The 26,891-nt window shown below is 46.1% G+C and overlaps 2 protein-coding genes across 2 annotated transcripts in view; one reads left to right on the forward strand and one right to left on the reverse strand.

The window, feature by feature from the left end:
• LTBP2 (latent transforming growth factor beta binding protein 2) overlaps window positions 1-18,112 on the forward strand; it is a 133,641-nt gene extending 115,529 nt beyond the window's left edge. The window contains exons 24-34 of the mRNA XM_081908600.1: window positions 97-228; window positions 2,019-2,144; window positions 3,145-3,288; window positions 8,015-8,206; window positions 8,378-8,461; window positions 11,359-11,487; window positions 11,733-11,873; window positions 11,961-12,128; window positions 13,659-13,934; window positions 15,044-15,196; window positions 16,894-18,112. Of these exons, the coding sequence (XP_081764726.1) occupies window positions 97-228; window positions 2,019-2,144; window positions 3,145-3,288; window positions 8,015-8,206; window positions 8,378-8,461; window positions 11,359-11,487; window positions 11,733-11,873; window positions 11,961-12,128; window positions 13,659-13,934; window positions 15,044-15,196; window positions 16,894-17,060 (1,712 nt within the window). The 3' untranslated portion in view covers window positions 17,061-18,112. The remainder of the gene's footprint in view (window positions 1-96; window positions 229-2,018; window positions 2,145-3,144; window positions 3,289-8,014; window positions 8,207-8,377; window positions 8,462-11,358; window positions 11,488-11,732; window positions 11,874-11,960; window positions 12,129-13,658; window positions 13,935-15,043; window positions 15,197-16,893) is intronic.
• Window positions 18,113-18,914: 802 nt separating this feature from the next.
• On the reverse strand, window positions 18,915-26,061 carry NPC2 (NPC intracellular cholesterol transporter 2). Its single transcript, XM_081916098.1, has 4 exons — window positions 25,883-26,061; window positions 21,797-21,904; window positions 20,375-20,547; window positions 18,915-19,717 (listed from the first exon to the last, which is right to left on the reverse strand). Exons 1-4 carry the CDS (start codon window positions 25,959-25,961, stop codon window positions 19,631-19,633), a joined length of 447 nt encoding a protein of 148 aa, XP_081772224.1. The 5' UTR covers window positions 25,962-26,061; the 3' UTR covers window positions 18,915-19,630.
• Window positions 26,062-26,891: the final 830 nt, after the last annotated feature.

The following is a 26,891-nucleotide window of genomic DNA, read 5'->3' on the forward strand; positions in this document are numbered from 1 at the left end:
TGGTGTTGGACTCCATTTGGCTTTGGGTGTGTATATTCCCTTATTATGTTTGTCTTTCTGACTACTTACTTGGAAATGCTTTCCCTTGGATTACAGATGTGGATGAGTGTGAAGAATACGGGGATGCTGTGTGTGGTACATGGGAATGCCAGAACACCTTGGGCTCATATCACTGCATTATGGGATGTCCAGCTGGCTTCCATCGCACATCATTTGGCGAATGCATTGGTGGGTTCCATGTCTGTAGAAACTCTGGGGCATTCAAAAGACAAGAAAGAGCCTCTGTAATGGAGGACTTCAGCTGATGAAGGAAAGGAGAGGAAAGTCACGACCAACATGAAGGCAAAAGCTTCTGCCTCTTTCTGCCTTATTGTGCTCTCATTAAGCCTAGGCATCTCCCTTTTTTGAATGCAATAAGAGCAATAAAACCACCTTTTTTCTTTCCCTATTAGGAAGATTGTTAAGGAGCTGTATGCACAAGATAGCCACTTCAGTACTGGGAGCCTTTAATAAAATATAGCCTGCCAGGATTTATTGGCCAACCCATCTCTCTCTTTCCCTGTCTGTTGCAAACTAGATCACATAACCAGGGGCTGGGGGCAGTGTAAATATTAGACTTGGATCCTATAGTAGTTGTGAAAGGGGAAATGATCTGCTGGAGACAGCACTGCCTTAAAAATAAGCTCCAGTTCCTTAACATTTTGGGAGTGTCAAAATGTAATAATAATAATAATAAATTTTATTTATATCCCGCCCTCCCCAGCCGGAGCTGGGCTCAGGGCGGCTAACAATCAAATAATCCGACATTCTAAAAACATTCATTATAAAAATTAAGTAAATCAAATTAAAATCAAATTAATGGCAACCATCAAGCAAATTCTGTGTAGATTGCCGATTGCCAGAGGAGGGGGGTCAGGCTGCGCCCTGACCGAAGCCCTGGTGGAACAGCTCTGTCTTGCAGGCCCTGCGGAAAGATGTCAGGTCCCGCAGGGCCCTAGTCTCTTGTGACAGAGCGTTCCACCAGATTGGAGCCGCGGCCGAGAAGGCCCTGGCTCTGGTTGAGGCCAGCCTAACCTCTCTGTGGCCTGGGATCTTTAGGATGTTTTTATTTGCAGACCATAAATTTCTCTGTGGGACATACCAGGAGAGGCGGTCCCGTAGGTACGAGGGTCCTAGGTGTGTGTGATCTGCATAGGAAAAATGTAGATACATATTGTTTCCTTAACTAATACAGGTGCTACTAGTGTCATGACCTCAGGGCTTCTCCTTAGTGCAATGCAATCTCTAGCTAATACTGTGATTCTTGCCAGTCACCAAAATGTTTCTTTTAATGTCCGGTATGGAATTATCACATAGGTGTGTGTGATCTGCATAGGAAAAAACCACAAGCCCAATGTTAATCTGTTTCTGAGATGCATTTATGGTGGAGAAGTCCGAAAACCTCCTTGCTGCTCTGCAAGTAAAAAAGGTTAACTGCAGTTAGTTGAGCACCTTTGCACCATCGGACAACCTGTTTACTTTGACCTGGCTGTGCCCAACATCATTGACACAGTCACATCCTTCTTGCATACTTTATAACAAACATATAGAAACCATCTGAATCTTGCCTGTGCTTATTTACAGCGCAGTGTTTTAAATTTGTTTTTGTTAATCAAATTCTGCTTATACTCCCTTTCTTTCCTCATTCATTTTTCCACATTCTTCCTTCATCAAATTCCTTACCCCATAAAACAGCCCATTCCTCTTGACATCTTACTTCTTCTACATGTCAGCTTGCTTTGTTTTCTTCTTTTCATCTTTCTGAACACCCTCAGATGGTGTTGCAATGAAGTTTGTTTCAGAATAGTTCACTGAATTACTTCCTATTCTTGCGTAAACTTCTGGTCAACTGAGGAGCTAGAGATGTCCCTATTGCGAAAGATGGAAGACTGCTAGCCTATGATTGTGATACACAAGTGGGGATGGGCTTGCTATGAAAATAGACTCTGTGCTGATTCATCTGTCCTTCTTCCCTGCAGATATTGATGAGTGTGCCAACGAGACTCTGTGTGGCAGTCATGGGTTCTGCGTCAACACAGACAGCTCGTTCCATTGTCTGTGTGACCGTGGCTATGAAAACTCACCTTCAGGCCTTGACTGCGTTGGTAAGAGTCACTCAGCATTCTAGTTCCATGTTACTTCTTTCTTCTAGATGCTGACAGCTCTCCAAAATACGGGCCCAAGATCTGTTCATGCTTCTGCTCTCATTGTCGTAAATTCTGCCCTCATGAAAATCCAGCCCCTCATAATCCCTAGTAATAAAAAGTCTTCTGTGATTAGGCCCTTATACTGGAGGGATAGGACTGTAGGCAAAAGTAGCCCCAGATGAATCGCCAAGACTCATCAGTTCCTTTTCTAAAGGTGTAACAAGATGTGATGATGGCACGACCCATGTGTTATGTATAAAGCAAGGGGATGCAAAACAGCAGGGGATGGGGGGGGGGGTCTAATCAGTCCCCTCTCTATCCTTTCCCCCCTGAAACTGCCTCTTCCCATTTGCTTTGTGCCCCAAAGTGGCCTATACATGTATTTGCACTTGGAGCCCAAACTTGAGAAAGTAAAGTTGCAATCCCTGGTTTAAAGCACAGTACAGCTGCCATCACACATCTGTAAATGAATGAACATGGTGAGAAATGAGAAACCCATTAAATGAGGGGCTACATTTCAGGGCTGGCCCCACCATTAGGCAAAAGCTGATACTGGGTGTTAGGAAAGGGCTGCAAATTAATTTATAAAAGTGCAATCCTAATCGTGTCTACTTGGAAGTAGGCCCTATGGAATTCATTGGGCCGTACACCCAAGTAACCGAGGTTAGGGCTGCAGCTTTGTTTTTGTGCTTCTACTGCCATGGATGAGGAGGGTTGGTTTTGGAGTTTTCTTCCTCAAATGCCAAAATAGTTTGACTGGCTTTGGGTACTGTACCCCTTGACCGTGGGGGAGCATTTTCTGCTCTGCCTCAGGTAGCAAAATGTCTTGGGTCAGCCCTGGCCAGTTTGTTTATTTTATTTTCAAGGTTTAGTTGTGAAGAGAAGGAATGGCAAATCAGAAGGCTTTGGGGCAGATGAAGGGATTCTTAATGCACTTATAAGATTTTGTATCTTGAAGATGTGAACGAATGTGAGATGATGGTTGCCGTCTGTGGGACAGCACTTTGTGAGAACGTGGAAGGTGCTTTTCTGTGCCTGTGTTCCAGTGACCACGAGGACTATGACACGGAAACAGGCGAATGCCGCCCCCGAGCAGACATGGGTGAGAGTTACTTGCTGGGCAGGGCAATGCAAGACAGAATCCAAGACACTGTTCTAGTAAGAAGAACCATGAATTCATTTTATGGGTTTGTATAAAAGGAAGCCCTGCAGTAGGTTCTTCACCTTTAGATTTTGTGTATGATCTGCTGATCAGACAAGCTCAAAGAGACTTTTGATCTAACCGAGTCACAAAACAATTTATTATGCACATGATGACATCACTTCTGAACATAATTCCACCAGTCATCATCTTGTCCAATCAAGGATGCAGTAATTCCTATGTGAAAAGGCATAGCTCAAAATCTTTTGATAAGTGTAAGGATAGTAAATGTTGGAATTCTGCTACCCGGTCATCGGTATGTGCCTATCTGATCAGGCACCGGCTGAATTCCTTAGACCTCCCTCCGGCGTCTCCCGGCAGGATAAACAACACGAGGTCCGTTCCGGCGATTTTCCTCAGGCTGTGAGGAAAACACACCAACTGCTTCTCCTTCTCTCCTCCTCCCTGCATATCCCCAGGGAGGGGAATCAGACACAGACAGTAACGTATCTACATGTCCTTTTATTTGTGTCTTTTAGCAGTCATACAGTAAACATGTCTGCTCTCTTCAACATACAGAGAGAAAAACTCCACTCCACCCATGTACTTCCTGTACAGGTCATGTGACAAACCCACTGAGCTAACATCCGGTGCTCAGTACAGAATGGACTGCCCCTTTGTTCCCATGGCAACAGTCACAAACTTCCTGTTTGGCTTTCCAGCCACAAGCAGCAGACTGTGCTGCCTTTGCTTGCTGCAGCTTTGGTGCTTTAGAATAACATCCTCCCCCTAAAGTATCAATGCGTGCTGCGAGCAAAGCGTCATCCAGAGAAGAAAACAAACAGTTGTTATACTTATAACATTCCCCTGTTGTTTCAGTTCCACCCTTGGAACTACCCGCCACTGGTTTTACCAATGTACCTCTCTGGTTGTGTGACTTCCAAGGAATGAGTGCTTTTGCATTACCTTGGTTAACAACTCTCTGTTGTGCCTTTGTCTCTGACTCAGACACAGATTCAATCTGACCTTGGTCGTTTACAACAGCAACAGTTAGGTAAGCAAACTTTTGTGAATACCTCTTGGGTGGTACACCCTTCGTTGCTCTCTCAGACCTACGTAAGAGATGCTGCTCTTCTTTGCTTTCTGGTTCAGCCTTTGGACTCTCTGGAGAACCAGTACTAAGCTTAATCAGTGGTTCATCCTCCTCTTCTGAGGGTCTAGTCACTGTGTGAGATTTCCTCTCAATGACTGTGACAACTGAGCTGTCTGAGCTATCGCTGTCATCATCAGTACTACTGAACTCAATAAAATCAACATCATCATCATCATCATCATCATCATCAGAATCATCATCACCTGTGGGAAATGTGTGAACAATCACTGTCTCCTGTTCAGGAGCACTCTCTAGAAATTTTGTGAGAATCACCTTTCCAGATTCAGACAAAATTACTCTGTAGAGACCCTTTTCATAACCCACAAAAATGCCTCTGGCATTCTTTACTCCACCCGGAGCTTCTGTTCTCACATGAGACCCAAAAACCTTGAAATGGGCAACAGAAGGTTTTCTGTGGAACAGTTTCTCAAAAGGAGAACTTCCCAACTCTTTTGAAAACTTTCTCAACCACGTGTAACAATATGACATTAGCGATTCAGCCCAGTACTCATGTGGCAGATGTGAACTAAGCAATTGCGCATGCATTCCCTTTTGCAATTCTTTGTTCACCCTCACACAAACACATCTATTCGAAGCTTCTTCGGAAGCTGCAAGTTTGTGTCTTATCCCTTTCTTCTTCAGGAACCTCTGGAACTCCTGTAAAAGAAAAATTGGCTTCTCATCTGTGCAAAGACAATCTATGTCAGCATCATGCATATTTTTAACCTTGTCACAAAACTCTTTAAACCTTTCTAAGGCTTCTTTCGGTCTCTCCAAAAGATAAATCCAGACAAAACCTGTAAAAGAATCAACACATATTAGGTAATACTTTGCATTGCCTCTAGATGGTGCTAAAGGACCAATCACATCAGCATACACCCGCTTAAATGCTCTGTTGACCCTCGAGGTGACCTGCTTGACGTCTTTCTCAGCTACACCTGCAAAAGAAATCATGTTAGAATCACAAGAATTATATTTCATGTAATCACTTTGATCAAAAGTCAACAAATACAGTCCATCTTTCTCTTTGGCAGAAAGATACAACTCTCCATCTTTGTAGATCTCGCAGTTCTGATCATCATAGGACAGTTTTAGTCCCTTCTTGGCAATCTGCGAAGCGCTGAGCAGATTAAACTTCAATTCTGGAACCAAATAAACACTGCTTATAGTCAAGTTCAGACTTTTAAGATACACAGTCCCAATTCCGGTCGCTTCCAGTTCTTGACCGTTGGCTAGTTGCACCGCGAAGCTTTGCTTCTTAAACGTAGAAAATAGTCCTCTGTGTTCCGTCATGTGAACTGTGGCTCCAGTATCGATGACAAAGAAATTTCCCGCTTCTGGTGTGGCTTTTAGCGACATCAAAGCCTTTGCAGTCTTTGCCTTTGGCTTGGTGTGACCTTTGTCTGACGCGTCAGACTTTGTGGAGCTTCCCTTGGCTCCTTTATTCTTACGTGGCTTCTTGCAGTTCCGCTGTAGATGCCCAGTCTGGTCACAATTGTAACATCGGCCAACGTTCATAGCTACAGCATCTCCTCCAGTAGCTTGAGCAGTGGGGGCGTTAGAACTCCGTTCTTCCCTCCCCCTGTCCTTGACCTCCAGGGCGGCAAGTCTGTCATGTTCATTCAACACGACGGCAAAGACCCTCTCCGACGTGAGATCATTCGCTGGGAGGGACCCCAGCTGACTGGCAACCGTTTTGTAAGTTCGATTCAGGCTGTTGATCACCATGAAGCAAAACACTTCCTCCTGCAGACGGAAATTGCGTTCCACCATCTGTTGACGCAGAAATTTCATTTCCGTCAGGTGCGCTTGAACATCTCCATCAGGCGCAAGCCTCAGGTTGGTCAGCTTCTCAAAATACAGCAACGCTGAAGAACCTGCATCTCTCTGATGTGTCCTTCTTAGCGTGTTCCAAACATCTCTCGCGTGCTCTAAGCCTTGTATGTGTATCAACTGCGAATCTGACACGCACAGAATTATAGCAGTTCTGGCCTTCACATCCTGTGACTCCCAAGCACGCGTTGGCGCTGCAGGAATGGGGTTCTCAATCACTGCAAACAGTCTCTGATTCTGCAGCAGGGCCTTCATCTTAATAGACCAAGATGCATAATTGTCACTGGTCAAAAGGGGCGGAGAAGGCAGGGCTCCCCCCTTCTTGGCATCCATTGTGAGTCCTTGCATTGACTCTTTAAAACACAAGCCTCTAAAATCCAAAAGCTGGCTTGTTTACACTCTGTGCACCTGGCAGCTCTCAACGCTGGCTGCGTTGGAAATTTCCAAGAGCTCCTCAGCCTTTGTAGTCATAACATTCTATTGTTGCTTTCACTTCTCCTCTCTGAGGATTAGCCTTCACTGAAAGGCGTCGCTTAGCAACAGTACATTCCAATCCCTTGGAGAAGAAACCACAGGAATGTCTGGAATGCGGAGCTCCTCTCGGAGCTGTGTTTTTTCAAAACGCTGCTCCCTCGAAGCAGAAAATAACTCAATCTGCTTTCACTCTTCTAAGCCCGAAAATCACATACCTGGGCTCCGTGGCTTTTGCTTCCAGCTTGCTCTGGTCAGCTTCTGGCTGCAGAGAATCAGCTTTCTCACCTCAGGCATCCATGGAAGCCACCTCCTGATGCAGAGGGCGATGAAAACAGCAACCATCCTCTGCTACCAATGTTGGAATTCTGCTACCCGGTCATCGGTATGTGCCTATCTGATCAGGCACCGGCTGAATTCCTTAGACCTCCCTCCGGCGTCTCCCGGCAGGATAAACAACACGAGGTCCGTTCCGGCGATTTTCCTCAGGCTGTGAGGAAAACACACCAACTGCTTCTCCTTCTCTTCTCCTCCCTGCATATCCCCAGGGAGGGGAATCAGACACAGACAGTAACGTATCTACATGTCCTTTTATTTGTGTCTTTTAGCAGTCATACAGTAAACATGTCTGCTCTCTTCAACATACAGAGAGAAAAACTCCACTCCACCCATGTACTTCCTGTACAGGTCATATGACAAACCCACTGAGCTAACATCCGGTGCTCAGTACAGAATGGACTGCCCCTTTGTTCCCATGGCAACAGTCACAAACTTCCTGTTTGGCTTTCCAGCCACAAGCAGCAGACTGTGCTGCCTTTGCTTGCTGCAGCTTTGGTGCTTTAGAATAACAAGTAAACTGAAACTTGAGTTCTTAAGGCTTTTCTGCATGACTCCAAATGCATGCCCTAAATTTTATTCTTACTGAGACTTTTATAATCCGCAATCTGACACCAGCAGTGTGATGTCCCATTCCCACATAATGTATCAGGGAGAGGGCATCTGTACTGCAGAGGTGGTGGCTGTGCTGCTGTTTGCAACTTTCTTTTCTTTAAAATAGGTTGCATTCTAGCATTACTTACATGGTAAAATCCTGAGAATGCCATGCTCTGCCAGATGCTCTTTATCAGTGGATACACAGTACTCCAGGAGCCTTCCTAGAGCTCTAATGAAGACACCCACATTATCAGTGATAACAAAAAGAAAACCCCTACGTTTTCTCTCTAAACTTAGGAGGACCCGGAAGGCCTGTATCTTTGCATCCCAGAAGCTCAGAGAGGAAGGAGTGCTACTATCATATTGGTGACATCCCACTATGTGACAGTGTCTTGGCCAATAATACCACTAAGGAAGAATGCTGCTGCACAGAAGGAGCAGCCTGGGGAGACAATTGTGAGACACATCCATGCCCCGTCATTGGCTCAGGTGAGACATTTGCTCTGTAGTGTTTTCTTCTCTGCCAGATCCAGTCAAAGAGAGAGGTCACCATGGCTTGCCATGTTCAAGTTGTGTGCTGCAATAATGATATACTTTCTGTGTGTTTTTCCCCTCTCCCTATCCCACTGAACTTCTTGTTTCTTCCCCTGTTTTTGCCAGTGGAATATACTGACATTTGCCCTAGTGGCAAAGGATATATCCCTGTGGAAGGGACGCTGATTTTTGGACAGACATCTTACACAGGTATCCCTTTCTCTTTTTCTACCCGTTCCACCAGGCATCTGAAGGTCAAAGTTAGGTGTGATGTGGAAGATCTCAGTCAATCACTCAGTCAGTCAGTCAATGACAGTCCTAGACCTGTTAAAACAAAACAGAGTAAAAACATGACCAATAAAACATAGCCATATTTAAAATACAATATGATACATCGATAAAACCTGAGATACAGATTGCAATTAAAATGAGAGCACCATCTTATGAGACCTTTGAGCAGAGAAGAGGAACTTGGCCACTAACTCTGTCATTAACTTGCTTGCGTTAGCCAAGAAATATTCTGGACGCCGTTCCAGAAACCTTCCAGGATGTTCCTCAGAAGGGGGCAAGGTTGCTGTTACATTCCTCTCTAGGAACATTGCATTCAAAAAAGATATGACCCAAAGTTTTGACTACTTCATCTCCACAGGGACGCAGACAATCTCCACATGGGATGCCTTGCCAAATGTACTTTCAGAGTGGGAGATCTGTAATCAGAACTCTGAACCATTTTTATCTTGACTTAAAAACTGAACCATTTTTATCTTGACTTAAAAGCAGCTGGTGGGGGCCTGCAGTGCTGGGACAGCCTCCCCCCCACATACCGCTGCCTTCTGCAAGCTGCAATTAGTCATGGAATTGGGGAGAAGACAGATACAATCTGGACTAAGGATGGGGTGTGTTTTGTTTGTTTGTTCCCATGTTAATACAACCTTTACATATTCGCATTTCACAAACCAATATGTGAACAGAAACACAGCTACCCTTCAAATTTCATATTTCTCCAAATATATTGATGTAGTTCTTCAACCAAAAAATGAATACAAGAATGTGTACATTTGGGGAAAGTGTACAGAAAAATACATACATGACAATCACATAGGTAAATGCATTGTATTAGGGGAAACTGCTTGCAGACATGTGTGCGGATTTTCATGAAGACTCCCCCCCCCAAAAAAAAACCACAAACTGATTCTGATTGGAAAAATGAGAAACTGAGAAAAACCTAAATCAACAGATCTGTAATACCCTCCAAAACCTTTGTAATCTTACTTGTGACAGTCTGTGAGAAAGAAAGATTAGTAGGAAACATCACCAATAAATCTGGGGATAGCTCTATACAGAATAAGACTGTGAACTACAAATTGTCAGGTAGTTAGAGATCAGGCCAGAAAATAAAATCTGGCAGCCCCTCAGACTGACCAAGGCAGACTCTATAGTGTTCTTAATGGAGCCTTAGGAAAGGACCCAGGAGGCAAACTGAGTTTAAAGGTAACATTTTGCTGTAAGTGCTCATAAAATGCAAGTCTTTTGTGCAAGTCTTAGAATTTATCAGAGTATGTAGAAGATGAAGGAATTAAGTAGAAGGGAGGACTGCAGTCGCCTCTCTCGCTTTTCATACCTTCTGCATTAGACATACAGAGGTGGTTTATGTTTCAAAAAATGGTTAGTTTACTCACTTGTATGAATATAATGGAACTCACTGGAACACATTTCCAGCACCTCTCAGGTGCCATTCTAAGAAAGTGAGGGAGGTGTTCATGGTGAATTCCAGCACCTCTTTCTGGAAAAATAGCACCAAATATAATAAACCTTCAGTTTAATAGGAGTAAGGTTTAAAAGCATAGAATCTTTCCTGCAGCAGGATTTAGTAGTAGTATTGAACTGAGAATTGAAAACTCATGGTTGATACTTGCCATCTAGAAAAGTTTTTCAGCCTGAATAATCATTTTTGAATGTGGTCATTTCTTCCATTAACTTTATTATGGGAACAGGAGTTGCTCTTCACTGTATGCTACATGCAGAATTGGGAGTAGGTTTTCCACACTGTGGGGTGGGGGGGTATGGCACTTTTCTCTGTGTACACCGAAACACCTTTTTATTTAAGCACAAATATTTCAACATTTTGAAAACAAAGATGAAAAGTCATTAACGTGTTCTTTTTAAAAAAAAAAGAAAGAAAAAAACCTGCTGATAAAATGGTACCAGTAGGAATGGTAAACGTGAAGTGGCAGTAAGGTAAAGGGACCCCTGACCATTAGGTCCAGTCGTGGCCGACTCTGGGGTTGTGGCGCTCATCTCGCTCTACTGGCCAAGGGAGCCAGCGTACAACTTCCGGGTCATGTGGCCAGCATGACTAAGCCGCTTCTGGCGAACCAGAGCAGCGCACGGAAACGCCATTTACCTTCCCACCAGAGCGGTACCTATTTATCTACTTGCACTTTGACGTGCTTTCGAACTGCTAGGTTGGCAGGAGCAGGGACCGAGCAACGGGAGCTCACCCTGTTGTGGGGATTCGAACCGCCAACCTTCTGATCGGCAAGTCCTAGGCTCTGTGGTTTAACCCACAGCGGCAGTACTGCCTACCTATTGTGTCTCTGTGCATGTCAAAATACACACCTCTTAAAAAACAGGGAAGAGTTAGCACTAAGGTGATCAACATCTCTAGTCGATTGTGGTGTTGTTCCATTCTTTCCCCAAAACCTGGGGGTTTTTTGCAGTCTGGAAAGAAAAATAAGAATTATGAGGTGGGGGGGATACAGAAGAACTATGATTTGATGACAGTGTCAAAGAGATGCCCTTTAAAAATAATGACTGAACAAAGGTTGGCTATTCCACAGTAAATTCCTAGGGTGAATGTGTTCTAAAAGTCACTCATAACTAGGATGAGGCACAACAGGCCAGACCAATACAGCAGCACACATTAAATGAATGCATACCAGAATCCTCTAAAACAGGTAGGTGTTCAATAGCAAGTTAGGTGTGAAATCAGTTCCCTGAAGATAGATAGCTTGAAAAGCACCACCCTTGAGAATAAGTAGGTCAGGGTCCCCATTGGTCTTAACTGTTTGGTTTCTAGATCTGATTAAACCTCTCTCTCCCACTAGATGCTGATGAGTGCAAAATGTTTGGCCACGAGGTCTGCCGTAATGGTCACTGTGTGAACGTAGCGCCAGGCTATGCCTGCTTCTGCCGTGCCGGTTTTATCTATGACTCCAGCAAGCTTGAATGTATTGGTGAGAAGTCTCTTTCTAGCTGCTTGATATATTTTCTGTGCTTTGTAGAATTGCCCACACAATTGTAGGGAAAGGCCCACCCCACCCCCGTTTTTATTTTAAGCATCACATGGAGTAAGTAAGGTACTCCCTGAAATTCTGTGCACACCTGATCAGGGGAGGGGGGGAATCTTTTTCTGTGTGAGAGGGTCAAAGAGGTCCGTCTTACTGATGTAAACTTTTCTGCTCAACTTCTGTGGCTGCAGATCTAGATGAGTGTGAAAATGAAGACGCCTGTGCAAACGGCAAGTGTCTCAACACAGCTGGTTCCTATCATTGCTTCTGTAGCCTTCCCCTTGTGCTGGATGCGGCCCGCAACCGCTGTGTCAACGTTTCCAACAGCGCAGGTGAGTGCAGTTCTGACTACAGTGCAAAATGGTCTCTAAAAGCAGGTTTTGTAGCTCCGATGGCTTTTCTGTTTCTTTCACTGGCAGATGATGTGGATGAACTTGACATTCACTTAGACATCTGCTGGCAGAGTGTCTCCAACTACATCTGCAATGAGCCACTGCTGGGGCGACGAACCACGTACACAGAATGCTGCTGCCGCTATGGAGACGCCTGGAGTCAGGACTGTGCACTCTGCCCCCCCAGGTCCTCTGGTGAGAAGGCACAAATCACTTGGGATTTGGGGAGGGGTGTGTGTCTTTCAACAGCTAAGGCTAGACCTCAGATAAGATTTCCACTGGGCAAATCCACACATGAGCAATTGGATTCACATCACAGACTTGACCCTTCGCAGTATCTCCAAGAACTTGACTCATCATCAGCAATGTTACCGAGAATGTATTATTAATACCTTGTTAATAATGTTTAATAATGAATACATCTACTGGTGGCGCTGTGGGTTAAACCACAGAGCCTAGGACTTGCCGATGAGAAGGTCGTGGTTCGAATCCCCGCGACGGGGTGAGCTCCCGTTGCTCGGTCCTAGCTCCTGCCAACCTAGCAGTTCAAAAGCAAGTCAAAGTGCAAGTAGATAAATAGGTACCACTCTGGTGGGAAGGTAAATGGTGTTTCCGTTCACTGCTCTGGTTCGCCAGAAGCGGCTTAGTCATGCTGGCTCCCTCGGCCTATAAAGCAAGATGAGCCTCGCAACCCCACAGTCGGTCACAACTGGACCTAATGATCAGGGGTCCTCTACCTTTATCTGTTGAGCCAATCCACATCAAAGACACACTGTGACCTCACAGATATGACTTTGTCCCATATCTATGGGGATCTTCACCAGGGTTGTCTCAGGAGGAGCTTTCAATCCAAAAAATGAAGCTTCATCCTGGGACCCCTGAGAAACCTTTTCATGGGTAAATCCAAGAAGTACTAAATAATATTTTTTCCAGCTTGACCATCATAAACAAGAGTCACCAAAATCAAAAAGGAAAGGCACATCTCTATACAACTCACAATACCCTTTTTGCACGTGGTGCAGTTATTTCTGTCTAGTCCAAACTTTAACCTCAACCCCAGCCCACTCTAATGGGATCGTGGTCCTTTGTGCACTGTCCGGCATAAGAACATAGGAAGCGCCTGCTGAATCAGACCAATGGCCCATCTGGTTTAGCATCCTCTTCTTAGAGTGGCTAACCAGATGCTAGTAGGAAACCCGCAAACAGGACCCAAGCACAAGAGCACCCAGGCATACTGTCTAGCATCCGGAATATGCTTGATTTGGTTGATTGCGAAGACTTAGTAACTCACTCTTCAGTCATAAAACGTTTGGAGTGACTTAAAGTGATTAGCACAGGAATTGTAACAATAAAGTCAACATAACACTTATCAGCAACAGCCTTGGTATAAAATGAACAGTGACCATCAGATGTAAAAACACACCATTTTGAAATTGCCTGGGCAAATAAAAATGTCGTTACAGGAGGCTTTTCTTAGGTTCTTAAGCATCAGTCCAGCATCCTGTTCTCACAGTGGCCAGCCAAAGAGCTGGGCAAACCTCATTGGGAAGAGCATTCCATAAATAAGGCAGCACCCCCAGAAAAGGCCCTGTTCTCCACCACCATTTGACTCATCTCAAAAGGTAGAGGGACTTGGAGAAAGGCCTCCAGAGATTATCGCACTACTTGGGCAAGTGAGATATGGTGGTGTGTTTATCTGCCTCTTTTCTCTGTGTCTCCCTCCAGAGGATTTTGCTCAGCTGTGCAATGTTGCCAGAAGTGAGGCTGAACTCCGAGAAATGCCTGGCTATGAATATGGCCCAACTCAGGAAGACCATCAGTATGGACTCTACAGGCCAGATTTAGAACCCTACTACAACCAGTTGGGTATTGAGTATGGAGCACCTGACATCAGCCTCTCAAACAGAGAACCGAGTCATGGATTTGACGGTGATTCGTCCCTGCAAGCAGCACAGCTCCGCCCAGCACAAACTCAGCCTCGCTATGTGCCTGGCCAAATTGGTAAATGCTAAAAGAAAGAAAAATGGTAGAAAATTCATCTCATACCCAGGGATGAGCTACAGATACATTAGCAGACTGTAGGCAGACATTTCCTCAACTTCATCTTGGAGATTCTTTGAGCTAACCTCTACCCAGGGAATTCACAAAATACCACTATTGTAATTAGCAAAGTGCCGCATGTACAGATGTACTGGGAGCCCCCCAAAAAACCTAGGGAGAAACCAGGACTGGGTGCATAGCCTTCCAACTGTAAAATCGTCTTGAGGACTGAATATCTGCCACAGCAGCCTCTCAGCTGGAGTTAGCTCCTTAGAGCCAAATCTGGGGACACCTATTCAAGCCACTATCTGTGTATATGTCAGGCACTTCACATCTCAAGCAGAGACCCTGTAATAACTGTCTTCCTGGAGCCGGGTGTGCTAATCCAAGGAAGGAGGTACCGGTATGTTTGTGCATATCACTAGCAGTAAATTGGAAGCACATTAAAATCTCCATTTGGATGGCAGATTTATACCTGGTGTGAATGGGGAAATCTGCTTCCACACACAGATCCTTGTTGTTAGGTCGAGGCGGGATGGACAGAGAGGGCAAAAGGAGGGAGGGAAATCCTCTTCTTTGCTTGACCCCTTACCTACCCTCTTTGTTAGCTCTTAAACTTGTTATTATACTGAATCATAGAATGGTAGAGTTGGAAGAGATCTTGAGCGTCATCTGGTCCAACCCTCTGCAATGTAGAAATCTCAACTAGACCATACATGACAGATGGCTGCCCAACATCTGCTTTAAAAACCTCCAAAGAAGGAGAGTCCACCACTTCCCAAGGGAGTTCATTCCACCGTCAAACAGCTCTTACTCTCAGAAAGTTCTTCCTGATGTTTAGTGGGAGTTGAATGTTTAAAACAAAGGGGAAAGTTTTATTTAATTTATAGTTAAAAGCAGGGTTAATGGGAAAGGAAATAGGCTGGAGCAAAGATACACAAGCCATGACATCTTTTATCTGGCCCATGTTTGTCTTTAATACGTTGACCATGTGTGTGTGTCCCTTGATGCTCTTTCTTCTGGGTAAACTCTGAGAGTCCCTCTCTATACTGGCTTATTGTTCCCTTCAGGACAACGCTACAGCAGCTTTGAAGGGTTGCGAGCCGAGGAGTGTGGGATCCTGAATGGTTGCGAGAACGGGCGCTGTGTGCGAGTGCAGGAGGGCTACACCTGCGACTGCTTTGATGGCTTCCAGTTAGACTTGATACTCATGGCCTGTGTGGGTAAGTTGCCAGACCTTACAGAAAGGAAGAGCTGGTATACGGTAGCAGCTGAAAGACTAACCTTTGATGTTCAGGAATTGCCTTAAATGAAACCATAGGTAATGTTTTAAGAGAATATGGAAAAAAGGTTTAGAAGTAGGTTAAAGCTTATTGATAAGGATTTGCTGAACTAACAATTTGAACTGGAATACAAAAAAGGGAGGTATGAGGAGGTCTGGAAAATAAGTTAAAGGAAAATAAGTTATGGAAAATTTGTGTGTTTTTAATTATTTTTATTTTTGTATTTTTCTTATTTTTTCTTTTTGATTTTTATTGTATTAATATTGAAAATTCTAATAAATATCTTTTAAAAAATAAATAAATGAAACCATAGGTTCTTGGGCAAGTGGAGAGCAGAAGTAAAGAGAAACATGAGTCATTTGGGCAAAGCCTGCCTGCCCAGGAACTTATTGTTTTGTTTCAGGTGTGGGGCAGAACTGGCTTACAAACTGGGCTTTGTTTTCTCAGAGAAATGGGGGTAGCAGAAATTTTTTCTTCTTCAACCTGATTATTACCTCAGCACCTATTAGCAGACTTCATGGCTATAACATCCAACCATTTATTTATTTTGTTGGTTGCTTTATTTGCCCAAGGCAACCCAAAGCAATATACAACCATTTTATTGTTTTTCCCCATCCAACCACGCTCAAACTGGTGTAACATCTTGTCTGATGAAGAATTCTGGATAATTTGAAACATGCCACATCTTCGAGACTTTAGCTTTGTCCTAATAAAGAAGTTAGGGATGTGGGTGGTGCTGTGGGTTAAACCACAGAGCCTAGGACTTGCTGATCAGAAGGTCAGTGGTTCGAATCCCCACGATGGAGTGAGCTCCTGTTGCTCGGTCCCTGCTCCTGCCCCTGCCAACCTAGCAATTCAAAAGCACGTCAAAGTGCAAGTAGATAAATAGGTACCACTCTGGCAGGAAGGTAAACGGTGTTTCCGTGCGCTGCTCTGCTTCACCAGAAGCGGCTTAGTCATGCTGGCCACATGACCCGGAAGCTGTACGCCGGCTCCCTCGGTCAATAAAGCGAGATGAGCGCCACAACCCCAGAGTCGGCCACGACTGGACCTAATGGTCAGGGGTCCTTTTACCTTTACCTTTTAATAAAGAAGTTGCCCAATTGTGGACTTTGGTGTGTTTTCCCCCTTTAGGCACCAGCCCAGATACCCTTGTTTTTTATACGGTAGTTTTGAATAAGAATCTGATAGTACACATATAAAACACTGAACCATGGCCTTTGCTAGCATCAGCCACACCCAGCATGGTCAAAGGCCAGGTATATTGGAAGTCATAGTTCAGCTACATCTCCGATCATCACTGGCCATGCTGGCTGTCCTTTGTGGGACTTGGAGTCTGCCCAACATCTGGAGGGCCACAGACTGCCCACTCTGGCTTTCAATATTTTTTATCCATTGGCTCTTACACCCACAACATTTGCCCCCCCCCCAGCTCCCTCTGGCCCAACAGGAAGCCATGCTTGTATGCAAATAATACATGTGTAGAACAGAACCTGGGACTCAAATGTGGGTGTTTTTATATGCACTCAGCATATCATTTAAGCCTGGTCTTGTTGTGGATTCTACCAAAAGGGAATAAGAGAGAACTTCTGCATTGCTGGGCCTAATGGATGAACTGTTTTTCTCTCTCCCATCAGATGTTGATGAGTGCGGGGAAGCAAATGCCTCTATGACCCTGTGTGAAGGCAGCACTTGCGAGAACACAGAAGGCTCCTACCGCTGCAACTGCTTGCCCGGTTACGTAGCTTTAGCTGAGCCCCACCGCTGCGTGCCAGGGACAGCTCAGAATGCAGAGGCCGCGTGACCCACAAAGCAGCCATGGAACCCCTACGGACATTTGCTTTGAGAACTGTAGGTCTGCTCAGCCAGAAAAGAAACAGCTTTAAAAACCCGTCGATTGTTTCCCAAAGGACTATAACCTCATTGGGCTCAACTCACAGGGACAAAGGCCAGTGAGAAGCTCCAGAGTTCCTTTGTCTCTCTTGCTGGCCCGCTCAGCCCAAGCTCCCTGCTTCAGCTGTGGTGCAAACACTCAGGTCCCAGTCGCTTCATCGTGTCCTGTTTTATAGGTTGTCATCCTCATTTTTATCTATGTTCCTGGCCTCCAAATAATAACTTGCATTGTGTGGGTCATGAGTATGCTCATCCCCATTCACCTATTTTGCCCTCCAGTTCATATCATGAAGTTGCAGAATTTCATGCCATGGGAATCACTCTCACAAGGCCTCATCCATAGGACAAATATTAATTTCCCTCTCACCCCTCCACGGGTTTGCGTCGTGTAGGGTCTTTTTTAACTTACTGCAAAACCACTCCAATGCAATTTTACTCATACTCATCACTGTGGGATTCCCAAGTCACTCTGTCACAGTTGACAAAAGGACAGTAAGGCACAGGACTCTTCCAGCTCTGTGTGTTAAATGGGCAGCAACACAGGTACTGCTTGGACTCTGGAGATTTCCAACAAGGAATGAAAAACATTCTTCAGTCCACGGGTGTCACAAACCTTGTGGCTTCTCCTGTCCAAGTCTGTCTAACCCTGTCCCAAAGCCCCCCTCACTAGCAAGAAAAGGGACACAGTCTTTTGTACCTGAGCCAGGAAAAAGGGGTGGTCATGTTCAACGTGTATGGATTCTATTTATATAGTCTGGCACAGATTGGATGTTGCCTCTCTTCATTCATCCAAACCATGGGCACCCACCCCTACACTTCCTATGGCTGCTGGAGTATTGGCTCGGGGGGGGGGGCACGGGGACGACTACAGCTCTTTAGTTCTGAGAAGTTTTTTTGTGGTGCTTTTCTATTGGGAAAAATTCAACATGATGTTAAAATAAATGGTTTTTATATTGTGCCTTACAGCTTTTAGGCTGGAGCTGGTCATGAATGTTTCTGCCTTTATCCTTTCCCAAGCTTGGCACCGGAAGCCGCTGCACAGAGTTAGCTAAAAGCCAAGTGGGTAGGGTAAAAGAGAAGAGCTGGTTTGTAAACTGTGGATTTTAGGCCAGGCATTCCCAAACAGTGGTATGTGGTCCACAGGGTTTTTTTAAGGTCGTCCGCAGACATGTCTGATGAGGGCTGGAACAGCTGCTCTGTCATTCCTAGATACGAAGTGAGTAGGCCATTCACAGGAGGAACATCCATTGAATTAAATATTAATACTGATTTTTAATTGCATTTTTATTGCTTTTATATTTTACCGTGTTACAACTCGATTTCTATGCAAACAAAAAAGTCAATAAAAGACACTTAAAAATCATACTGCACTTAGTGCAGCACAAACAGGCACTGGCTGGGAGCATCCCCTTCCAACCACACTGTTTGCAGACCTGGGAAGTCTCTATATGCAATGTCCTTGAAATAGCATATGATTAAGGCCAGGAAGAGAGCTAAACAAAAACTAACTGCACAAGAGATTCCCTGCAAATTCTTCCAGCACTTAATTCACCCAGTAGAGAGCAAAATGTTAGGATGTAATCTTACTTTGAGAGTAAGTCCACTGATCTTATTGCTTTCCTCTGAGTAGGCGTGTATCACTTTCAGTCAACCAAGTTAAACCCAGCCCATGTAACACTTTAAAATGACAGGTGTGCAATGCCGGGACATAATTAGCTCCCATTCAGAAAACGCATCGCCATCCCCTAAACAAGACAGGCAGGCATTTTCATTATAAGTGTTTATTAAAAGAAAGTTATAAAAAGAGGCTGGGTTTGGAGAACATAGCTCCCCCAGCAACTCTAGGCGAGTTACAAGATAGTGCAAAATGGTTAATACAAATGATCTCTACACAGAGACGAAATGCCATTTGGTTTGGCATCTGTTGAGAGGAAAGTTTTCCTTTTCTGCAGCAAGCAGCCACAGAAGGTGGCTGCTCAATCTTCTGGCTCCAGATGATAACTGCAGATCCAAGGAAAGTTTCGGTAAAGGGGCAGGGAACTTGCAAGGTGGGTGGGAAGCAGATGGAAGCCTGCAGCCAGCTTCTGACCAGGAGAGGCACTGAAGTACTGACAAACAGCAAAAATCTTGATGTTTGCTGACCCGCTTTTGTTTCAGAAAGTCTTTCTCATGATGCACATTCTATTTCAAGCAGTTAGGCTCCACCACAGATCTTTTCCACCAATGGTTACAAGAACCTTTGCCATGAGCTACAGCAAAACTTTTGAAAGCCCCCGTCTCTCTTGGATAGATTCATTCTGACCACTGACCTCCTGCTGAATCCCTAAATTGGCTCTGGGGGAAAGAGGAGTAATTGTTGCACAGATGCTACAGGAACTGAAAGAAGAAATGCCTTGTATAGCAAAGCATTTGTTTCCTCTCTATACCCAATTCTCTCTTTTCCCTCCCCCATGAAGCCCTAAGGAGCTAAGCTGGGTTTCCTTAGCTGGAGATCTGGACCGGAATCTTCCAACAGAACATCTTCTGCCCATCGTCATCAACCAGCTCCCACTTGACAATAAGTTTTAGCTGTGGGGGGGAAACAGAGAAAAGAAGTGAGAAGGGTATTCAGATTTATGTTATTTAAAAATGATGCACTCTGACTAGTCTCAGATTAAGATGGGTTCAAACCCTTTCCTCATCTATGCTGGACTCTGGGAACCCCACCCCAGAGAATAAATTTTACTGCTATAGAATACATACTGTACATTTTCTTCCATATGACCTTCAACATGCAATCAGAACACTATGCCTATTAATAAAGAGATTGCTGCAGTTAGGGCCCAGACATGTGACTGAACATTTCTTCATACAAAAGCATTCCCCTGCACACAGAAAGCTAGATAGTAAGGGAAAGGGTTCTAGTAGAGCCTTTGCCCTGATGTGCTAATTTTCTGTATGGATGAAAAGGGTCCCGTCCCCCCCATGGGGGAACTTTCCATCATGGCAAACCTAACCCCTGCAGTCTGGAGTGGTATTATCCAAACTTGGATTTATTGCCTTGTGTGAACATCCTCCTTGGCCCCTTGCTATCCTGCTATCTCTCTGATTTGGCAAGGGGCAGCCAGATGATGATGATGATCTGAGTTGCTCCATCACCTCCTGTGAGCACCTTATATCATTAACGTGTTAAAGGGATATGAAAGGCAGTTGTAAGTATTGGGATCAGCCTGGTAAGACACTCACAGATGGATACTCGCTCTTCACTGGTAGTTTGTTCAGGTAGCTGTAGGAGTGGTCCTTCTGGATAGGGCAAATGATTCCACTCTTGCACCCATCAGGCTGATCAAGTGGGAAGGGGATGTCCATGTGAAGCATTTCTCCATATACTTTAGCTTGGCTGCCGTTGCTCACAGTCTCTGCACGTGAAGAAACGGGTTGAGAAAACAAGAACCAAGTAGAGAGCTTTATACTGGGGCTAGGAATGGTGGCTCCCAGGACCGCATACAACAAATGGAAGTGCTCTCACTGTTTCATGTCAAAACTACAGTACATTACAGACGTTCAACTGCCCTATTACATTCCCAATTGTTGCAAGGCGAGTGGGGAGAGGGGGACAAGAGGCTACCCTCACCAGCTAAGAGCCTTCAGTTCCCACCTCTGAGATTATACAAAAACACTTCCATTAATGGAAACAAAGACATGAAGACTAAGTGCATGCAGTTATCTATATATATTTCTCTTCTGCAGCATGCATGTGTGCTGAAAAGCCATAGCCAATTACAACTTTCCAAATGTATACAGGCAGCAAGCAGGATTTCACTGCAATTATTACATACCAAGATATACGTGTAGTTTTTCCTACACTGAAATGTTTTCCATGTGAGACACTCCAAACAGCAGAAGCATCCTCATTTTGAATGCTGAACACAATACTCTCAAAAGGTTTCAGCCCCATAGATCAGGACTGGGGAACCTTTTTGACTCGGCACACCAGATCGTTATCAGATCCTAACCTTGTGGGCCAACTCTTGACATCAGGCAGGGCAACCCAGCTGTCAACAATGTGATATCAGATGATTGGCATGTGGGCTGTTCCAACCATCCATCAAAGGCCCTTGCGCATGGCTTCACAAGCACCTGACCCAGCTTGGCATTTACCAACCCCGTGTTCAGCAATTGGGAAGTGTCAGGGATCAACACTGCCAATCCTGCAGGTCTCAAGTCATTGCCCATTGGGCCTTCAGCCTTCTTTCTGCAGGGATCAGCTGTGCAAACAAGTTACTGATCCAATTGTGCCTCTACCTACTCCAGTGGTGTAGCGTGGGGGTGCAGGGGGGCCGGCCGCACCGGGCGCAACATCTGGGGGTTAGGGTTAGGGGGCGCAAATCCACGGGTTAGGGGGCGCAAATCCATGGGTTAGGGGTGCAAATTACTTGCCTTGCCCCGGGTGCTGACAACCCACGCTACACCACTGACCTGCTCCACAGCTGACATAGCATATGATCTAAGGTATTGGGCAGAAAAAAGTGGGAGTGATGTGGAGAGAACAGCCTTGCGGACCAAACTGGGACTCAAGCCAAATTTGGCCTGCAGGCCAGAGATACCCCACCCCTGCCATAGTTATCACTGCCTCAAGGAAGCTAGAGCTCAGCAGGCTATACTTACTGCTAGAAAACGTGACATTGACACTGTAAGCCTCTCCTTTGTGGAGAACACAAGGTTGTTCAGGGCAAGGACTCACATTGACCTCCACAATGCTTCCATCTTTGGAACCTGTGAGGGAAACACAGTCATCAGTTCAATGTCCTTGCTATACAGGATAGTAATCTTGGATACAACACTATGCATAGCTATCATGGGTCCAGGTTTGGAGTATCATACCAGAGCCCATAAACACTTACACTCAGGAATGAAATGGAATAAATACCAGTGAATGTGTCTCCCTTCTGCACAGTGGTTAGTACTGAAAAGACCCAACATACTCATAAAAAGCATTTAAGTGTGACTCAGCCCTGGGAAAATGACTTCTATCCTCACATGACTTGCGAAACATCAAACTTTCATAACAGTTTCATGTAGTTCCCTCAGATACACATGCAGCTGTGGAAGGATGTTGTGGTCTCATAAAACTGCTGAATCTGAGTTTAAATTGCCAATGAACTGAAAAGCCTGCCTGTGCAAGAATGGGGCAATATAGAATAGTTTCAATAACAGTATGTCTGCTCACAAGTAAACTGTACAAAGCTCAGTTCGATTTATGGCCCGTTAAGTGCATTTTAGACAGGAGCCTTATAGTCCCATACTATACATGTTAACTCAGAAATTAATCTCATTGAGTCCAATGCTGCCTAACCCCAGGAACATGTGCACATGATTGCACTGTTCAAATAAACTCTGAACCCAACAGAAAAAGAAAGCAGCCACTTGCACATTGCAAAGTCCCATAAATAATTTCCTGTGGTATTAGGTACAAAGTGTGCTATTCTGGGGGATTCTCCCAACCACCAACACCCGCAAAAGCCAATTTCAGTGGTTGCGCACCAATGCGCAGCCAGAAGTGCATGCACAGGACTTCCACTGACAGGGCTCGTTAGGTGAACCCTGCCCTATATATTGATCCTGCATTAAAACATGGGAATGCTGTAAAACTGGGAAATATCAGATTGCATTCCAATTGCTTTGCGCAGCAGTAGAGGAAACCCACTTTCTTCTGATACATTTAAGATACATTCTAGTAGGGCTTCTGATACTGTTAAGATTCATATTTCCCAGACCAATTTGAGATACAGTAAGATCGGGCAACAGTAGTAAAATGAATACTGTATAGAACAAAATCCAATTAACACCTATGTTTAAAGCTTTATTTTGTTTTTTAAAAAGTATGAAAGACATGAACTGAGCCAATGCCAATCTGCTGTATGTTGTTGGAGGCTCCAGCTCTCAATCAGTGAACACACATGAATTTGCATTATATTATTTTAGGCAAACCTGCAGCCAAAGGCGACAAGCCTAATCCCACTCACCACCAGTGGGGTTTCGTGGAGAAGTGGAACCATCATGGCAGCCACATAAGAGGGTGGTGGTGGGGAGAGCAGGACGATCAGGTCTGGATCAAGCCCCATGCCCTCCATCAGATGACAGCAGGACCAGCTCAGGATCCAGAAGACCCCAGAATGGCTCAGCCCTGCCCCACCTTCCCCCATCCTCAGAACTCACATTCAACAGGTGGAGGGGGAGAGGGCAGCTCAGCAGCTCTGCCCCCACTCAGTTCAAACCCCATACAGCCCATCGCAAAGGGAACTGAATTGCTCAGTACACCTACACAGTTTACCTCCCAATTAGGGCTTGTCTATGGGGTGACTTATCTGGGGTCACTCCTAAGCCACCAGGCACCCTTGCAGAGCTCCGAAAGGCTGCACTGGCAGCCACACAAGGTTTGCGTGTCTTCTTGCTCCGTTATTGCTTCCCACACTGCCAGTTTTGTATCAAGAGCATCCAAGTGGTTACCCTTCGAACCTCAATAGGACCATAAAGCTTCTGTGTGAGCAGAAGTGTCCTTTTAGCCCAGCCATGGCTTCTTGGGCTTGCTGCGGGATCATCAGCCCCAAGCCACTGCCAGCTGCTGAAGGGTGTGGAGAGAGCAGCAAGAGGAGTAACTGCTGGTCCCTGCTGAGGGAAGGGCCATAGTTCAGTGGTAAGAGCATCTGCCGCTGCTCTTGCCAGGCTTGATCTCCTGCATACTCAGGTAAGGCTGAGAAAAGACTCCTGTCTGAAATCCTGGACAGCTGCTGTCAATCAATGTAAGACAATACTGAGAGATGCTCTACCTCAGTACAAGGCATGTTACGTTGCCAGGTGATATTCCCCGGCCCACCACTCCACAAAGCAGCCTCTAGTAAAACTAGTTGCTGACCAATGGTCTAAGGCTGTAACTAGATATGATGGCACACCTGCTGTTTCCTTACAAAGTGGGGAAGTGAGAGGAATATTAATAGTGCACTGTGGACTCACTGGGGAGGGGACCTGAACTTCCTACTTTCCTCGTTGAAAGGACTTCTCCCCAGCTGTTTAGCACCCAGCAGATGTTAACTCTGACTGAGAACACTCAGAGCAAACCATCTGGGGAGAAATACTTTAATGGAGGACAGCCTGGGCCACCACCTGTCCCTGCTACTTTCACCTCTTCCACATCAACCCACACACACATTATAGGACCACCAGCCCTCCAGATTTTGCTGAACTACAACTCACATCAGCTCCAGCAAACATGGGAGTTGTAATTCACCACCTGGAGGGCCACACCTGTTACAGAAGAGGGCAACCCAGTTCTAGCCTTCACATCTAAATTTCCTGAGGGCCAAACTGGAACTGGTGGTTGCTAGCTGGATTTTTATTTGCCCTCAAAGAAGGAACAGCCTATGCCACTCAGCTTCCATGTGACACTGGCTAGCCTTCCGACATATGTCATTCCCTCCTCTCTCCATACCTTCCTGAAGCTGGCACTGGCTTCGAGCAGCTGATCCTGTAGCAGGCACAACAAGCCATGGTATACAGACTGTTTCAAGCAGTCTGTGTGACCAAAGCAATGTGTAGGCTGGGCTGATTGTTATGCAGAACAACATAATCAAAAGCAGAACATTCCAGACTCAAAGGAGCCCTCAGCACCACCTATGAAATTGTCCTTCTGGAAGAAGGGAAAGAGTAGGCAATGTGTGGGATGGGCTCCTGTTGTAGAAGGAGGAAAATGCAGCAGCAGCAGATATATAAACCTGTTGGGAGAGATAAGTTTTCCTCTGACAGAGCACCCTTTTTCTCCAGACTGGGCTCCCTGATTATTATTATTATTAATATGCTACCCATATGGTGAGTTGCCCCAGCCACTCTAGGCAGCTCCCAACACATATAAAAACATAATAAAACATCAAACATTAAAAACTTCCTGGTACAGGGCTGCCTTCAGATGTCTTCTTAAAGTCAGATAATTATTTCCTTGACATCTGATGGAAGGTGCCACTACCAAGAAGGGCCTCTGCCTGGTTCCTTGAAACTTCTCTCAGTGAAAGAACCATCTGAAGAGCCACAGAGGTAGCCCTCTGTCTGGGCTGAATAATGTGGGTGGAGATGCTCCTTTAGGTATACAGGGCCAAGGCTGTTTAGGGCTTTAAAGGTCAGCATCAACACTTTGAACTGTGCTCAGAAACGTACTGGGAACCAGTGAAGATCCTTTAGGACCGGTGTTAAATGGTCTCTATGGCCGCTCCCTGTCACCAATCCAGCTGCCGCTTTCTGGTGTCGTTTTTAAGTCACCTTCAAAGGTAGCCCCACGTAGAGTGCATTGCAGTAGTCTAACCAGGAGAAAAGCAGCGCATGTACCACCCTGGCGAGACAGTGCGCTGCCAGACTTCCGCCCTCCTGAACATGGCAACGCTGCTCCTTGGTGACAGCTGTCTAACCTGACAGACGTCCCAGCAACACCCACCTCTCTACCTTCCCCACGGCTTGGCGGGCAGAGAATGCAATGCAAAAACAGCAGCAGCAGCAGCGTGCGACCCGCCCGAGGCGAACTCGCCTCTCTGGAGAGTCCCAGGCTGCGGAAGGGCTGTCTTTTCAGAAAGACGGGGCGCATGTTTTGCAAAGCAGGAAGTGCCGCCCAGAGGCGCGGACAACCGAAGTGTTAGACGCCGCGTTTTAAAGGGGCAGGAGGGAAGGCAAGAGCGCCTTGGCGGGGGAAGGACCCGTCGGGCGACTCACCGCAGTCCACGAACTTGAGGGGCTCGGCCAGCACCGCGGAGCCGGCGGCCAGGAGCAGGAGCAGCGTCGGCGCCAGCATGGTCTCGTCTCGTCCCGTCTGCTCTCGCGCCGCCCCCAAGAAACTTCTCCCGGCCGGCTGCGGAGCGGAGGCTAAAATACGAGCCTGCGCCTCTGCGGCGGCGTCACATGAGAGGCAGCCCAGGCCGGGCCCGCCCAGGCGCCGTCAGCTGACGGGGACGGGCCTGCCTCGCGCGCCGCCCTCGCCTGGCCCGCTGCCTGGCTGGCGCCTCGCCGAGAGGGAAGGGGCGCCAAGCGGCAGCAGAGCGCCGCCACGAAAGCCCCGAGCCTGCTGCAAGAGAGCCGGGCGCGGAGCCAAGGAACCCGCCATTCGCTCGGCCCTGGCTGCCCCTGTAACCTAGCCGGGCATTGGCTTACAACAGGGAACCCGGGTTCCTCCAGGAGCTGTAGGACTCCAGCTCCCATCATCCCTGCCAACCGGCTCTGCTCGTGGGGGCTGATGGGAGTTGGAGTCCAACCACACCCTGGAGGCCCCCCCTTCCCCCGTCGTCGAAGAAAGCCTCCGCTTCCAGCAACAGGCGTTGCTTTCAAGCGCACCTGTTTGGGAGGAGGCTCCACTGAAACTTTCCCAGGTGAATGTTGAATTATAGGATTTGTATAGTTTGAAGGGACCACAAGGATAATCTAATCCAACCCCCTGTAATGCAGGAATCTCTTTGCCCAACATGGGGCTTGAACCCAGGAGTGCCTCATACTCTAGAACAGGCACCCCCAAACTCGGCCCCCCAGATGTTTTGGGCTACAACTCCCATCATCCCTAGCTAACAGGACCAGTGGTAAGGGATGATGGGAATTGTAGTCTGAAAAAACATCTGGAGGGCCGAATTTTGGGGTGCCTGCTCTAGAATAACACTGCTTTTCCTGCTTTCGCCTGGTTGCTTCAGGGCTACAGGAGTCGCTGGAAAGCACAGGAACCAAATGGATCGTGGGT

The sequence above is a fragment of the Podarcis melisellensis genome (genome assembly GCF_964234715.1).
Source record: "Podarcis melisellensis genome assembly, chromosome: 1".
Taxonomy (NCBI): domain Eukaryota; kingdom Metazoa; phylum Chordata; class Lepidosauria; order Squamata; family Lacertidae; genus Podarcis; species Podarcis melisellensis.

Coding starts and splice junctions, on each gene's coding strand:
- NPC2 (XM_081916098.1), bottom strand. CDS start 25,961: ATGCTGGCGCCGACGCTGCTCCTGCTCCTGGCCGCCGGCTCCGCGGTG. Junction 20,548..21,796: donor CAATGTCACGTTTTCTAGCA/GTAAGTATAGCC, acceptor CTTCACGTGCAG/AGACTGTGAGCAACGGCAGC. Junction 19,718..20,374: donor TGAAGAGCGAGTATCCATCT/GTGAGTGTCTTA, acceptor TCCCCCCCACAG/CTAAAACTTATTGTCAAGTG.